This window comes from Amphiprion ocellaris, chromosome 5 (genome assembly GCF_022539595.1).
Source record: "Amphiprion ocellaris isolate individual 3 ecotype Okinawa chromosome 5, ASM2253959v1, whole genome shotgun sequence".
Classification (NCBI taxonomy): domain Eukaryota; kingdom Metazoa; phylum Chordata; class Actinopteri; family Pomacentridae; genus Amphiprion; species Amphiprion ocellaris.
In genome coordinates this window covers 4498336-4515409 of record NC_072770.1, presented here as the reverse complement: position 1 = coordinate 4515409, position 17074 = coordinate 4498336, and the positions used below count along the sequence as shown (strand labels likewise).

Sequence of the window (17074 nt, the reverse complement as noted above, 5' to 3'; positions counted from 1 at the left end):
AAGGCTGGGGGCCAGCGGCAGTGAAGGCTGGGGGCCAGTGGCAGTGAAGCAGCGGCAGTGAAGGCTGGGGGCCAGCGGCAGTGAAGGCTGGGGGCCAGCGGCAGTGAAGGCTGGGGACCAGCGGCAGTGAAGGCTGGGGACCAGTGGCAGTGAAGCAGCGGCAGTGAAGGCTGGGGGCCAGCGGCAGTGAAGGCTGGGGGCCAGCGGCAGTGAAGGCTGGGGGCCAGCGGCAGTGAAGGCTGGGGACCAGCGGCAGTGAAGGCTGGCCGTGGGCAGGGTCGGGGCGGGTCAGTGAGTGTGTTGCCGATACTGGGCAGTGAGAAAGCAGGCTTGAGGGAAATAGGCAGGTGACAGGTCGGGGACAAGCAGGAATACTGGGAATGCGAGTTTATGGTCTGGCAGCAAGTGGATGGATGAACTGGGCTTTTATTAAAAGAGGTGATTATGAGCAGGTGAGACGATCCTCGCAGCTGTCTCCACTCCCAGCTTTACTTGCAGTAAAATAAGCATTTTCTACTCTAAAAATTGAAAATAATATGAAAAATATATACAATACATACTAAAAGAATATGAAATGAAAATAAAATGCATAGCATACAGTGCTGTACTCTGATTGGCTCAACGACCATAGCATCAGTCTCTTCTGCCTCTCCCGTGTATAGCAGCATTCAGCATCTCGCCTTGTCCACTTCACATAGATGTCTGATTGCTGCGCATAGTGTTGCCCTGTGGTGATGTGCAGCGTGTGGGGAGGGTTTATAAAGCTTTACAATATATATCAACAAGAAAAGCACTCAGAGAGCGCAGTACTCTGCCAAGACTGTTCATTCCCTGAGCACAGGAGTGTGTTAGGCCCATATGTGTATGTTATGTACAGATGCCGAATTGCCTGACCTAAATATGTAACAGGCGGCAGCGACTGATGGGACTTGGAAACACCCCCATGATTTAATTAATTGTTCCTTGTATCATTTCCGATAAGTCAGCAGTAGTGGATATGTAGTAGGATTGCAGTCATGTGATGTCAGCAGGAAGCTGACACAGTTCGCTTGTTGTCATATAACATACAGTGCCAGTGCTATATCTTGCAATGGGAAAACCTTAACAAATCTGTGGATCTAAACTAAAAGCCGCATCACTGCCAAAAATAAAGTTAAAAAAAAACTTTTTCAAACTCTGTAATTTTTTTTACAGTGTAGTTTCTGGTAATACTAGCCATAGTGCTGCCACTACTTGCACAGTAGTGGCAGCATCATAATATGGGAATTCTTCTCAACTGCAACCTTTGGAAGGATTAAATAAAGCCTAAGTGTATCGACCATGTCCACCACGATTCAGTGTTGAAAGGCAATAAAGCGGAAATTTTTCTAAAGAGCACCGTACTGGTGTTGGTAGTCATCAAAACTGAGTTGAAAAATATTTGCAAAAATCCAATATCTAATACCACCCTTTGGTAAGGGCCTGAGCCCATGTTTAGTAGACTTGTAGACACAAACAGAAATGCAGAATATCACCAGCTGTATCTTTTAAGTTAAAAACAAATATACTGAATTAATTTTCTGCCTCACAAAGCAGAAAACATTTTAACAGTTTTCAAAGGTTGTTTTCTTCAGTCCTGCAGCTGCTACTAACGTCAGAGCTGTGCAAACTCCACAAGTCCAGGACCTTTAATTCCAACCACCAGAGTTCAATTTGAGACTCATGGCAGGATGTGTTGTTCCAAAAAGCAGGCCTAAGCATTTTAACCAAGATGAAATACACACAAACACACACACACACACACACACACACACACACACACACACACACACACAGAAGGAGGAGGTCAGTTGAGGTTGTGCTAAAATGGCCAAAGTTGACCAAAAACAAGAAGTGCAAATCATGTTTCACTTCCTCCCTCCACCTTTAGAGGGCTCACATGAAACTTTTCTCTGTGATGAAGTGACAAATTTGACAGCTGGGATGAACAAGGCGCTCTGACATTGACAAGATTAAAAAACATGCGCACACACACACAACAATAACCAAATAAAAACAGATAATATGACACAGATGAGGCCACTGGTTGCATGACCAGTGCTGCTCCAGTAAAAAATACTGAAAACGTGGCCACAGTGGAAAAACTGTGACAATAATTGTAACTGTGTGATATATTTTTAGCAGATTTAAACATAGCAAAACAATAATTCTACAGTTCAAATTTTGAAAGAACTACAGATTTTAGATGTGGACATTTTGTACAGTTTTGGGGAAAAACATGAGACACCCAGTAAATGTGGAACTTTTGGCGATATGCAGCTTTGTTTCTGCAGAGTTGTGAACTGAGATGACAATAAAATATGAGGAAGAGATGATACTGTTGAGGTAACAAATGAATCAGTGACTGTGTTTTGTGAAACTGCGTACATTATGAAGTTTAATATAACCAAACATAGCCACACTAAATAATAAACTTTAATTTTGTTGGACAGAAAGTCAGCATTCAGTGTGTGTTCAGAAGCCTGCATAAAGGAATCAAACCAGATGAGCAAATCCAAAATTACCTGCAACCAACACGCAAAGCAGCACAGTGTTACAGCTAACTTGACAAAGTGGTGCAGTCTCATGTTTTCTGTGCTGACTGTGTGAATAGCTGAACTTTATTGTGGATCTGTGAAGAGCAGGAAGCCGTTGAAGATGATCTGTTTTTCTCGGGTGTCTCGTGCATCTGTATCTGTCTGCTGGTCTTTGAAGGACTCCAGCCAGACTTTCTGTCTCGCTGTCAGCTTCAAGACGACACCACCTGACAGCACCTGAAACACAAACTGCAGCTGTCAATACACAAAGCACAAAGAATAATTAATGTGAGTGCAAAGTAGGTAAAATGTGGGAAGGATGCCTGAACTTTATGGTTTACTTTGCATCAAAAAAGCATTAACCATTTAAAACAAAGGCATCCCTCAGCTATCAGCTATCCTAGTCATTCAAAATAATACATTTTCAACTGGGACACTTTATTTTGCTAGTAACCCTCTGAACCTCAGAACCTGCTGACTGGTATGAAAGGCAAATTGTAACAAACAAATAGTGAAAAATTCCATCATATATCAGTCAGAAATTATAAAACCAGAAAGAATTGTTGGATTTTAGACACTGAACTATTGAACCAAATCTAAGCTTAAGGTCATGATATTTTATCAAAATAGTTTTATTCTACTAGTCTCATGTTGAAATTTGCCAAAAGCTAATTGTCCGCATTAATAAGATTCTGCAAAGAACAAAAAAAACCCAAAAAACTTCTGCTTCTTGGCCAACTCTTGAGGAATTAGTGACCCAGCTGAAACTAAGAGCTGCATGACAAGAATTCTGTGACTTTTCAATTGAACTGCAAGCTGTCCTAGTGTTAAATTAGATGAAAAGACGTAAAATCTAATTCCCTGATCTGTAGCATCTGTGGAATCACTGCAATTTCTGATAAGTAAAAGTTTCCTCCCTCCTCAAAATATCTCATTCAGAAGCAATTGAGATGCTGTATTGCCATTATTAAGAGGCTCCTTACATTCAGTAACAGTAAACAATGTTACAGTTCTTAGGAGAAAAAGATTTATCTCCATATCACTGAGGAAAAGTGGTCTAAAAATTGAACTGTTCCCACCTGACATGTCTGTGGTGACACTGACCTGATCATAGTTCCTGTTGTAATCACAGAATCCCAGCTTTTCATTCAGAGCATCACTGGCTATACGCAGACACATGCTGACCTGCAAACACACAACACAACCAGAATACAGTGTGATAATGGAGCTGAAGGTTCAGGCTGGTCAGACAAAACTCTACAGGTTGATTTCTACTGCAATCAATGCAAAACGTGTGATATATTTTACAGTATGGTCAGCAGTAATTTTCATATTGTATAAAGAAGCACATCAGCAGCCAGCAGTATGTTACCTTGGCAACAGAGTGGAAGGTGAAGTAATAAACACCAGGTATACTGCAGGTGAAGTAGCCTGTGTTTGGGTCAAAGTGTGGCAAGGCTGAAGGTGTGTTGACCACAGTTTGCTGGAAGGTTAATACCTGCCAAACACACACGCACACACACACGCACACGCACACGCACACGCACACACACACACACACAAACTAATTATATTTGAACATTTCTTACTGTACTTTTAAAACCAATGTCTGATTTTGTGAATGCACTGACAGGATTGCTTTGTAATTTTGTTGTACACTGTGTTTTTGTAAAATGAATAATCACAGAAATTCAAGCTTTAGTTTTGTCTTTTTTATAACTGATGGCATTACAGCTGTGCAAAAGGCATTTCTGAGCTTTATTTGTGCAAGTATTGCAGACTAAGGCATGTAGAAAATGAAAGAGCGGAGGGAGGTGTGATGGACTTCAGACTGACCTGGTAGGGAGGATAATCCCTCGCAGTCCTGATCACTGAGAAGGCTGACTGGGCACCCTGCTGAAAGGAGCGTGGTCCTAGGAGCAGACGGGACCAGGAATAAACATCTGTTTGCTCAGTGAAATTAATTGAAGAAGTCTCTGTCATCTACATCGATACATTTTCATTTTAAAAAGCATTGCATCTGCTCCGCCTTGCATCTGTTGCTAATCCAGCATTTTAAGACTTCTGTAATGGACACTTGTGTTCTGCTCTTTTGCAGTTATGCTCTGGGGTTGTGTTGGAGTCTGGAAGTACACTTGTGTTGTTCCCCAATGAATCATGCTGCTATCCTGTGACCTTTATTATGAAGAAAATAAATCTGTGGGCTGCACAGTGGCGTAGTGGTTAGCACTTTCACCTTGCAGCTAGAAGATCCCTGGTTCGCGTCCCGGCTTTCCCAGGATCTTTCTGCATGGAGTTTGCATGTTCTCCTTGTGCATGCATGGGTTTTCTCCAGGTACTCCAGCTTCCTCCCACAGTCCAAAAATATGCTGAGGTTAAGTGATTACTCTAAATTGCCCGTAGGTGTGAATGTCGGTGTGATTGTCTGTATATGTAGCCCTGTGACAGACTGGTGACCTGCCTTCACCCCAAGTCAGCTGGGATAGACTCCTGCCAACCGCAACCCTAATGAGGATTAAGCTGTGTACAGATGATGGATGGATTACTTGAGGTTAATTCAATGTGGATAATGAATTTCTGAAACCATTGTGCATTTACACTACCAGTCATAAGTTTGGACAGAACTTCTCATTTAATGGTTTTTATTTAATTATTTTGTACAATATAGATTCATACTGAAGACATCAAAACTATAAAAGAATACATATGGAATTATGTTGTTAACAAAAAAGTGTTAATCTTCAGTATTAATCTACAATGTAGAAAATAATACAAATAAATAAAAAGCATTGAATCAGAAGGGGGGCTGCACAGTGGCGTAGTGGTTAGCACTTCTGCCTTGCAGCAAGAAGGTCCCTGGTTCGCGTCCCGGCTTTCCCGGGATCTTTCTGCATGGAGTTTGCATGTTCTCCCTGTGTATGCGTGGGTTCTCTCCGGGTACTCCGGCTTCCTCCCACAGTCCAAAAATATGCTGAGGTTAATTGATCATTCTAAATTGCCCATAGGTGTGAATGTGAGAGTGATTGTTTGTCTCTGTATGTAGCCCTGTGACAGACTGGTGACCTGTCTAGGGTGTCCCCTGCCTTCACCTGAGTCAGCTGGGATAGGCTCCAGCACCCCCGCGACCCTAGTGAGGATTAAGCGGTGTATAGATAATGGATGGATGGATGAATCAGAAGGTGTGTCCAAACCTTTGACTGAGTTAAAATCTCGAGCTGTACTTTATGCCATTGCTGTTCTTTCCTGATACTTGTTTCTGTAACTGCACAACTAAACCACTGCTGCATATTTACACCAGCATGCCCAGCGTATGTGAATAGTCATGTGTCATGTGTATCCCAGGAGATTAAGGCTTAAACGGTACTAAAACTTTAAACTCAACAGAAATCATTTTACTGCCATTTTAAATGAGAACTTTTGAATTTAATGTGGATGCAACCAGGGTGTGGTCAGTGTGTTAACCAAGCAGCTACCTCCTGATGAAAAACATAACACCAATTCTAAAGAGTCAAAAGCTTCAATTCCTCAAATGTCCACTTCAGGGTCACTCCGAAAGTGGGTCAAACTCCATAGACTCTAATGTTAAAAATGCTCAACTTTACAGCAGAAATGAACATGTTTACAGCCTGGTGCAAAGACAGTTTTGGTCTCTATAGCTAATTCCCCCCGATAGATAGATAGATAGATAGATAGATAGATAGATAGATAGATAGATAGATAGATAGATAGATAGATAGATGATAGATAGATAGATAGATAGATAGATAGATAGATAGATAGATAGATAGATAGATAGATAGATAGATAGATAGATAGATAGATAGATAGATAGATAGATAGATAGCTTCAGAATTAGATTAATGTGGAATTAAGTGTGTGCGGTATATGACTTGAGCATGTGTTTGTATTTAAATATGTTGGCATATAGACTCAGAGCCTGTGTTCTTACCCTGTCCGATATTTTTCCCTGCTGGGCCAGGATGACCAGGATTACCAGGAACCCCTGCTGCTCCCAAACCTCCACGGTAACCTTTAGGACCCATGAGCCCTGGCGTGCCCCGACTCCCAGCGTCCCCCTTCAGCCTCAGTAGAACACTTGTGTCCACCGGACCGTCCACCATCACAGCTGGAGACAAACAGATGAACGATTAAACCAGTAATTGATCTTTTTTTGGACACTTGGACCTGGAGAAAAATATGAAGACATTCACATATTGCTTGTGTTTCCAAAGAGCAGTCAAGAGAATTTTATGTAAACTTTAAAAATGTTGCAAAAAATTATTCAACAAAATGTGATTTTGTTTGCCAACTGCCAAAACTCTCAGAAAGGTAAAATAAACAAACTAATCTTTCCTGTTTGTGTCTGCCATTAAGTATGTAGCAGGCACAGTGAAGCTGTCTGGGATTATATTAAACAAAGTCCAGGTCCCATGATGACATTTTTACCTGGCTCTCCTTTCTCTCCCTTCACTCCAAGCCATCCATCTCTCCCTGGGGCTCCAGCCTCTCCTGCACGACCGTCAGTTCCTTTACAGCTCGCATCACATTGGTCTGTCAACAGCAGCAAAGCCACGCCCACCAGCACTGCCATCCAATAATAATAGCCTCCCATGGTCTAAAGCCCTGGAGTCAACAGTTAAGCTATTTAGAGAAAAATGGTGGCAATGATGATGGAAGTCAAAATGTATGTAGCACCTTGAAAGCGTTTTTTTTCTTGGCATTGATGTCATGTCTACTGTATTTTGTCCAGGAAATTTTAGCAATCATTTTACAAATTACATCTCATTTTTCTACATCAATTCCAGTATTTTAAAATGGTATTTAAATACTTTCTGGCCAACAGCAATGATCCACAGTGAGAAGAAGGCTCTGAAACAATTTAAATGTTCATGCTGGGTGATGGAATTTACAGAAAATACGTTAAAAGTTCAGTTGAGTCACGTTACTTTTGGTGTCAGGGCAAAAACTTTGACTTCAAATGTCAAAAGTCCTGTCTGATTAAAACCTAATAAAGAGGAATCATTCAATAACTCTCCCTGTGAAATTTCAGAAACTTCAAAGAGTGAGTAAAAGATGAAAAGTCAAAGATTATAATTTGTTATTTTGTGTAAACGCAACCAGCAGAGCAAACAAAACACAGATGAATGTAAGTAAACATTCACTGCATATTTACCTAAATTAATGGCTGTCTAAATGGAGGAAAATCCATCTAAATACATTCAATTGAATGATTACAATTAAAATGCTTTATTCATATCTAAAGGCATAAACTGAGGCAGGATGCTTCACAAACATTAAAACACTCTAAATACACATAAACTTCAAGAACACATGAAAACTATCTAAAACAATACAAAATACAAAATATAGGTTTGTGTTGTATGCAGCTTGTGTAAAGTTGTAAAGCTTGAAAACAAAGTTGCCAGACATGAAGCTATAGGCTAAAATCTAATCTAACTGAACTGAATCTAAATATGCAATGACATTGGTAAGTACAAACTCAATTGTTTCATTTCAGTATTGATACTGGTCCTTTCAGACTGCTATTTATTTTAGTTCACTTCTTTTATAATCAACCTAGACAGACCTGAACCTTGCTGCAGAGAAATAATGCTTAACTGAACAGTATCTTTAAATGATGTCTGTTTCAGTTATTGGGTTCAATATTTGTCGACTGCAACAACATGTTTTTTCTGTCAGTAGTATCTGAATATTGGGAGACAACATTTTACTCACCAGTGGAGATATCTGAGGTCTGAAGCTGCAATGAAAGGATGAGATTTCCTTGTTTTGGTGAACAGATTTCTTATGACACTGAAGAAAGACTCATTGACTTATTCAGACACACACAGACACACACGCACGCACGCACGCACACACACACACACACACACACACACACACACACACACACATGCACGCACACACACACACACACACACACATGCACGCACACACACACACACACACACACACATTCAGAATATAATCAAGGAAATGAAAGTCATGATCTTACTGTAAGACTGATGAACCAAAAAGCTGCTAGTTGAAGTTGTGAAGTAAGCTTTACAAAGATGTTCCACAACAGTCTGTACAGTTCCAGCAGTCCAGATCAGGCACTGCCAAACTTTGTAGCCCAGAAGAACACAACAGCCCAGCAACCACAATATCGTTTGATAGTCATTTAAAATAGACTAGCAACCGAATACATGAGAACAAAATAAAACTGTAGTACTGAGTAAACATGCAGCATGTAGCAGCAGCACACAATGAGGTGGTGCATCTTTATGTTAACAAACAACGGTTAATTTAAAAAAAAAAGTTTTCTAACTAATTGTAACAAAAATTTCTAATTGTTTTTAAATGTTATTTCATTTTTGAAAATTATCTCAGGATCTCCTTTGATGAGTCTAGTGCAGGTTAGACTGTTTCACACTAACAAAACCTGATTATTTTAAAGCTGAAAAGTCATCCAGAGGAAACTGTGACTCAGAGTTTGAGGTTTGTGAAGCAGGAGAGTAAGAACCTCTTTTATCAAAACTATCCTTTAATTGAGTTTGAGTCCTTTGTTTATGGTGGAATTTTGTTTGTTTTGTTTTCCTGTGAAATGTCCTTGTAAATGTTGAATTTTTCTGTTTTCTGTGACTTGGTCAGCCACTTAATAGTTTTGATTATCTATGCTGTTTGACTGAAGCATTACAGGTGTTTCTTTATTCATTTAACCCCCTACACATTTATTTTAGCGCCAGGATCTTTCAGCAAAGCAACCTCACCTCCGAGCAGTCAGGGACAGCATGAAAACACTGTTAGAATGTGGCCTTTAAACTCTAAAATATGAACTTCATTGCCTTTCTGGAGCAAGACATACAAACAACTCGAACATCTGATTGTGACACATTCAAATTCTTCATTTGAATGCACATCTACAAATTAAAAACTCTCTAAAAATGAGTGATGGGTAACACTATAAGCAGCAAAATGACATTTTTCTGCTATTCTTAGATAAAATTTTAAAAAAGGAAAAGATGGAAATAATTTTAAAAATGAGCATAGAAAGATGGAAAACAAGAAAACACATTGTCATATACCGACAGACATGTATGAAGCTAAACTGACAACTGCCTGCAATAGTAACATGAGTGCAAATTAAAACATTATGATCCAAGTGTCAGTGAGACCTGAGTTTTCAGCACTAAGGACTGTAAATCAAGAGTTTGGAGCGTCCTCATGTGTTCACTTGCTGCAACAACAGCAGACACACATACAGTACAGTATACTGTACTGTGTTATAAAATACACTGATATTTTCTTTAATATCTACAAGCAGCACATCTGCAGGTACCATTTCATTTGCAAGCCTGCATTCAGGCTTAATGAGGACTGTAACATGTCTGTTTTTAACTATTAATTACATGGGATTCACTGCATGGTACTTCTGTTTTGTTTCAGTACAATGGAAGAAAAATCTAACATTTTTAATATTGTTTCACAGATTTTATCTGTATTTTTGAAAAACATAAAAATATTAATGAAATGGATTGTGAATTTACACATCTATGGTAAAATAACATTAAAAACCAGTAGCTGTGGATACTTGTAATTAAAAAAAAAAAAAACTAAATTGGATGTTTTGACACAAAAATGGTAACTGCTAAAATGCACTTGCAAATGTATTGCAATTTCACAAAAAATCTTTTATTTAATTTTTAAAAATTCAAGTTTAAGGCTGTTATTTTTTTCAAATTAAATTCAATTCATGACAATCCATAGAAACAGATGTAATTCTGTAACTGTACAAAGATTTGAGAGATATCTCGTATAATTTCAGAAATCTTTACATCAGAAATGTTATATGAATATGTTTCTTTCAGTGTATAATATGTGGAGTCTGAATACAGTTACAACCTAACTTGTTCAACTTCAAATAATATTATAGTCTGCCAGAGCTTAAGAGGACAAAGTCAAGTATCAGTTTCCATCTACTGTTAGCTACTACTGTTGTCAGTTTTGAAGGCCACTTTAAATAAATACTTTATATTTTTCCACATAAAAATTCACAAATTCTTTAAATTATCCCTCTGCAGCCTCCCTCATACATAATAATTTTTTGATGTCACAAATTTAACTGCTGGATTAAAGATGTTTCCTTTGTGACTGGAAGCTTATTCTCAATTTTTGAAATGCAGGTTCCGCACAGTTGCATGGTGGTTAGCACTTTCATCTTGCAGGTGGAAGATCCCTGGTTCGTGTCCCATCCTGCCTGAGATCTTTCTGCATGGAGTTTGCATGTTCTCCCTGTGCATGCGTGGGTTTTCTCCACGTACTCTGGCTTCCTCCCACAGTTCAAAAATATGCTGAGGTTAACTGATTATTAGGTGTGATTGTTTGTCTGTATATTCACAAAATGTCGCCTATTTAACAGTGACTGAATTTCTACATTCGGCGCCCCACAAGAACCGACTTTCAACTCTCACAGGGCTGGGAGGCCTTAAATTTAAAGACTCACAGCTGGGATGTTGGGGTTGGAGAAAGCGCAGCCTTGTTTGTTGGTGTGGTAGCTGATTCTGTCCAGAAGAAGGGATCTGTAATTACCTCAGTTAGAGATGATGAAGAGCAAGATATCCAGAGGTGCCAAAGACACTAAAACAACTAATTCATTGGACCAACTTGCCTAAATTGTACATATAAATATGAAACTGAATTAAGTTTATCCAAACTGAGGGACTTGGGGGGGGGAGCAATTGAACAGTCAATAATGTAAGATGTCTCTCTCTACCACTCCTGAGACTGTGATCAATTTTTATATTTTATCCATGAAAAATCTCATTTATTTCGACCTGGTTGCACTTCTGAGGAGCGAAACAAAGCTGAGGCAAGATGACAACCTCTCCTGATTCACCTACACCACCAGATGCTACAATTCTGAAGATGCTGACAGTGGAGATGTTGCATTCTGTGATAGGTTCCCTCAAAAGGGATATTTTCAGTAGAACTCACTCTCTCTCCAACAATCTCAGGTCAGGGATATCCTTGGTTAAAGGCGAGTTTAAAGAGTCTATTGAGGGGATAAAGAACAAACTTAACTCACATAGAGCTACTATATCGGAACTGGAACGCAGCGTTACAGATCACAGTACTCAAGTACAAGCTAGAAACTAGTGTCGGCTCACTGTCAAGCAGAGTGACTTAACTGGACAATAAATGTGAAGACCTGAAGAGCAGAATGTGGAGGAACAATATTCGCCTCTGGGCATACTGTATGGAGTGGAGGGTCCACGGCCAACGGAGTTTGTGGCCAAGTTGCTCCAAGATCTACTGGGTCAGGATGAGATCCCGCTACTAGACCAAGCCCATCACACCTTACGTAGTAGGTCCCAAGATGGAGAACCATTTGTCATCAGGGTGCACTTCTTCCACATTCACAACAACATACTGAAGAGGTCCGGAGAGGCATTGCCCCTTTTGTACAGAGGTAAGAGAGTTTCACTATTTCCGGATGACACCACAGCCGTGGCAACGAAATGAGCACCATGATCTCTGTTTAAATCTATTGTTTTATGTTTAAGTTCATTTGACACACTACAGTAAATGTTTCATGTCGTATATGTATATAGCTACCAGGAGTACAAATATAGAACAATATTGGACTGAGTAGAAACCATAAACAGTTCAAAGTTACCTGAAAATGTAACTCTGTCAGGAGCATCTGGACATCAGCCCTCCTTGACGGAGGATGTACCAGACCTCTACTGAGTTAATGATTTGCACAAGTCCTTCTTAAAAGATCATGCCTGAAAGCAGCATTTCGTCCTCCTTTCTAAGAGTCCTTTTTTACCCCTGAGCCCACCTATCTGAGAACAATCATTTATCATAGAGTTCTCTGAGACTCTGAGGCTCTACTCTGTCCACCGCTGTTTTGACCCACATCAACAGGCTGACCAGACCGTCCATCGAGGCATCATCATCATCATCATCATCATCGTTACGGCATGCAAGTAACTTTCAGTCACTGCAACTTGGTGCAACTTTCCCAAATTCTCTTTTACCACTAAGATACATCTTGCTAGTTATTGCCATAAATTGGTATTACCATCAGGTTAGCAGCTGCTTTTAGGTGTGGTCTCTTTCTCCATTTCCCTCAGAACACCACATTTCAAATGCAATATTAACCCCAATGTTACATTAAGATATTGTGTTCTCTTACTTCCCTTCCATTCATGCTTCACCACCTTGTTTGTTTTGTGTTGTTGTTTATCTTAATGTGTCTTATTGTTGTGTCATAGTTAGTTGTCATTATTGTATAGTTTAATAAAAGTACATAAATATAAGTTCAGTGCCTCGATTGTTTTGTTGTTCACATGTTGGTCCCTAACTTGTATAGATTCCAGCTACCGAAATTTTATACATAACCTGTTAAACTAAATAATTCCCCTTACAATTCTTGAAGCTCTTCTTGACAGCGCAACAAGCGGTGCTTCATATGCTGCATTATTATATTTGTCTATTTAAATACTTTGCTGCCTAAATATCAGCTAGACTATGTAATAATTCTGCATAAAGAAACCTTAACACAGTTTGAGCAAACATTTACCCTACATTTACCTGAAAGCACCTCAGAGATGTTCTTCCAGAAACTATTCAAAGACCGGCAATTCCAAAACATGTGACCTGGAGTAGCTTGACTGATGACATCTTATGCAGTTTGGACTGACATTAGCATATATTTTTGCAAGCTTGCCATTTGAGTAATGTAAACAATGCAATACCTTAAATTGGATCAGGTGTTGTCTAATACAGATAAGATAAATCCTTTATTTCTCCCCACACCAGGGGAAATTCACATTGTTACAGCAGCTTATGTAGCAGATGGAGGAAGTGTGGATATTTTCTAGACAGAGTTGCCACGACTCGTCAGAGAGTTCCATATTTAGGTCCTGCTCCCATGCTGATTTCATTTTCTTCCATGAGAATGGGTTGATGTTTTGTGTCATGATGTACATCTTAGAGATGTTACCTTTTATATAAGGGTTTAAGGCCAGGATGTCATCAACAGCGTTTTTTATGGGAGCCATTTGGGGTCTACAGTACTTACTAGCAAAACTTCTAATTTGTAGGAGCCTTAAAAAATAGTTTTTGGAATATTATAGTTTTTTTGTAATGTTCCGAATGGAGTGAATGTTCCTTTTATAAAAAGGTCTTTAAAAAATACCAATCCTTTTTGTGCCACATTTTGAAGGCTGAATCAGTTTAAGATGGTGGAAAGAGGTGATTATTCACCTGGAGAGAAAACAAGCTCAACTGGTTAATATAAAAGTGTTTCCTAAACTGGAACCAAATCTTTAAAGAGTGCTTAACTACTGGGTTGAGGATTTGAGGATGCATCCCTACAGGAATTCAAGAGCTCAATAGTGAAATAGGAAAAGATGCCGGGTTGCTATTCAATTCCATATTTACCCAGACAAGGCCCTGGTTATTTTCCCATGTGGAAATCTAGTATGTTAACTTATGTTTGCGCCCCAGTAGGAGTAAACAAAACGGTGTAGACCCAGACCTCCTGCTGACCTGGGCACCTCCAGGAACCATTTCCTCATTCGTGGCACAGATTTGTTTCAAATGAAAGCAGAAATCAAATTATCTACAGTCATGGAAAAAAATAATAGTCCACCCTTGTTTTCTTCAACTTCTTGTTCATTTTAATGCCTGGTATCATTAAAGGTATATTGCCTGAGGAATACAATGAACATGACAAAAAATGCAGCTAATTCCATAATACTTTATGTCCTATTTGACATGCTTAAGCATAATTGTAGTCCCAGGGTATAAGAAGCCATTTTATTTCATCAGCATCACTGCGCATGCAAAGGCCTAGAGTGGTTTCCTGCTTACATTCAAGCCGTAGCACAACTCAGAAGTTGTCAACTGAAACTGAAGACAAGACAGCCATTTAGTACACCAACAAAACACAAGCTGAACATGGTACTACCAAATCGCTAGCTGGTTGCGGCAGGAAACGTCTTTCTACCAAACAGGATGACCATGCACTCATCCGTTTCTCTGTCAGGAATCATCGTCAGACCTCCAGGGACCTTAAAAATGAGTGGACACTGTGGAGAAATGTGACTTGTTCAGCAAGGACCGTTGGAAACCCACTTCTTAATGCTGGTCTGAAGTCACACAGGACACGGAAGAAGCCCTTCATCAACAGAAGGCAGAGTAAAGCCTGGTTACTCTTTGCTGGGGATCACAAGGATTGGACTGTTGATGACTGGGCTGAGGTTCTCTTTAGTGATGAATCCAATTTTCAGTTGATGCTCACTCCAGCCAACTTACTGGTTAGGAGGAAGCCTGGAGAAGCCTACAAAGCAAACAGTCTTGCCCCTGCAGTAAAAGAGGGCGGTGGATCAGTGATGATCTGGAGTTGTTTCAGTCTGGGTGGAACAGGGCAAATTCAATTGTGTGAAGGGTGAATGAACCAGGGCTACTCTTGAAAACAGTCATCTTCCATCAGCTGAAAAACTCTTTCCTGCCTTCAATGACTGGATTTTCCAACAAGACAATGCCCATTGCCACATGACAAGGTCAGTTAAAGCCTGGATGGAGAACCAGAAGATTGGAACCATGCCTTGGCTGCTCAATCACCAGATCTAAATTCAATTGAAAACCTGTGGAAAATCATCAGACGCAAAATAGAGAACCACAAGCCCAAAAAAAAAGCAAATGTGTTAGAATTTGTGCAACAGGAATGCGCTGCTGTGACAGCAGAACAATGTCAGAAGCTGGTGGAGAGCAGCATGACTGCAGTCATCAGAAACAATGGCTATGAATCAGTACTAACTACTGTGTGGATCATGTGACTAAAACAGACAGAAAAGAAAGCATGGAATCCCAAAAGCCCAAAAGCACCGTTTTTGACAGTACAATGCCATAGCTATTGATATAAGAACTTGAGTGATTTGGGTTATTATCAAGAAAACCATGGAAAATGGCTAGATATCAGCTCTTAAATTAAACTCTGAGTTATTTTTGTTGTTATTATTGCATTTGTCCAAATGACCTTTAGTTAGACCAGACATTACAATGAACAAGAAACTGAAGAAAACAAGGGTGGTCTAATCATTTTTCCATGACTGCACTCTCAGTTTTTTCTGTTGTCTTCCATGTTGTCTTTGCTATCAGCAGATCAGCTTACTGTCTTGATTTATCATTTCACTTTCTCCGTACCTTTCGGACCAAGTAGAAAAATAGTCTTTCTATTTTCTTGTCCATTCTGCTTTATATATTCACTGAACTACAATGACACATTTTGAGAAGAAAATGGTCCACTTGTACAGTGCTGATGAAAAGTATTCACCCCTCTCCCCCCCCCCCCCTTTTATTGCTTTTCACCGTTCAATCATGGGCAATTTATTTTTACTTTTTTGAAACAAAATTTACATTAACTAGATTCTTTCACGTCAAAATGAAAACAACTTCCTACAAAATAATGTCAGAGGAATCTCGCCCATCTCAGCACCTAAAGATTTGCAACTGTTTGCCAGACCCCTCGTCTCTTACCTTTTGTTGTCTACCAAACCTCTTGATTCAATCATTTTTTTGTTCTTTGTTGTCTTACTGTCATTGATTAGCAACTATATGCAAATTAACCACTGTTCACTTTGGTATTTACATACAGCCTACCCTCTGACCCACTCTCTGACCATCCCTATAAAAAGTCCACTCTGCAAATGTTCTGGGTCGGCTTACCTTTGCAGACTCATACTTTGTGTCGGTAAACCCACCGTATATTGAAATATACTAAACACCCCACTACAGCAAACTTCAAAGGACTAAGAGGGAAATTTCTTCAGCAGTGTCTTGGTGGCATCCTTCACTAGTCTCTTCCTTCAGTCAGTCTTTGAGGATGACCTACTCTGGGCAGATTTACACAACTCATATTCCTTCCATTTCTTAGTGACGGATTTAATTGGACTCCATTGGAAATTCACTGACTTTATCCCTGGAATTATGCTTTTCAATAACCTTTTACACCATGAAGACAAGAAACACTTCTGGTGTTTCTTGTCTTCATGGTGTAGTTGGAACCAGGAGTACTGATCCACCAGTGACTTGACCTTCCAGATACAGGTGACTTTATACTGTAATCACTGAGACACACTCAGATGATCTCCATTTCACTAACAGAGTGACTTCAAGCACCAATTAGATCCACCCATGTTGATATGGGTAAATCACTTTGAAGGAGGTGAATACTCATACAATCACTTATTTGAAATTTTGTATTTTTAATTAATTGACATTACTATCAATCAATTTTCACTTTGACATCAAAGAATCATTTTGGTACATTTTTGCCAAAAAAGCAACATTTTATTGAATATGATTCAGTGTAGAAAAACAATAAAAGGTTCAAAAATCATCAAAGGTAAACTTCAAAGGTGCATGCATTTTATAAGCACTGTACTCTTTTATTCCTTAGTCAATGAGGTGGCTGGGTAATCCATACAGAAATGTTATACTAA

General features: G+C 39.5%; 1 protein-coding gene across 2 annotated transcripts; it reads right to left on the bottom strand.

The window, feature by feature from the left end:
* Positions 1 to 2388: 2388 nt before the first annotated feature.
* LOC111567279 (complement C1q subcomponent subunit C-like) lies at positions 2389 to 8421 on the bottom strand. Of its 2 annotated transcripts, none has more exons than XM_023268275.3 (7): positions 8292 to 8421; positions 7002 to 7178; positions 6505 to 6681; positions 4392 to 4468; positions 3928 to 4053; positions 3660 to 3740; positions 2389 to 2792 (listed from the first exon to the last, which is right to left on the bottom strand). In XM_023268275.3, exons 2-7 carry the CDS (start codon positions 7165 to 7167, stop codon positions 2640 to 2642), a joined length of 780 nt encoding a protein of 259 aa, XP_023124043.2. In that variant the 5' UTR covers positions 7168 to 7178; positions 8292 to 8421; the 3' UTR covers positions 2389 to 2639. The 2 variants fall into 2 exon arrangements, with proteins under 2 accessions (XP_023124043.2, XP_023124044.2); XM_023268276.3 differs by having other exon boundaries at positions 7002 to 7196; positions 8292 to 8321.
* Positions 8422 to 17074: the final 8653 nt, after the last annotated feature.

Bases quoted from the DNA above. Each gene is read 5' to 3' on its own strand.
- LOC111567279 (XM_023268275.3), bottom strand. From the start codon at position 7,167: ATGGGAGGCTATTATTATTGGATGGCAGTGCTGGTGGGCGTGGCTTTG. The intron at 4,469-6,504 runs GTAAGAACACAG...GTCTGCTCCTAG, and splicing joins AGGGAAAAATATCGGACAGG to GACCACGCTCCTTTCAGCAG. The intron at 4,054-4,391 runs GTCAGTCTGAAG...TGTGTTTGGCAG, and splicing joins GGGATTATCCTCCCTACCAG to GTATTAACCTTCCAGCAAAC.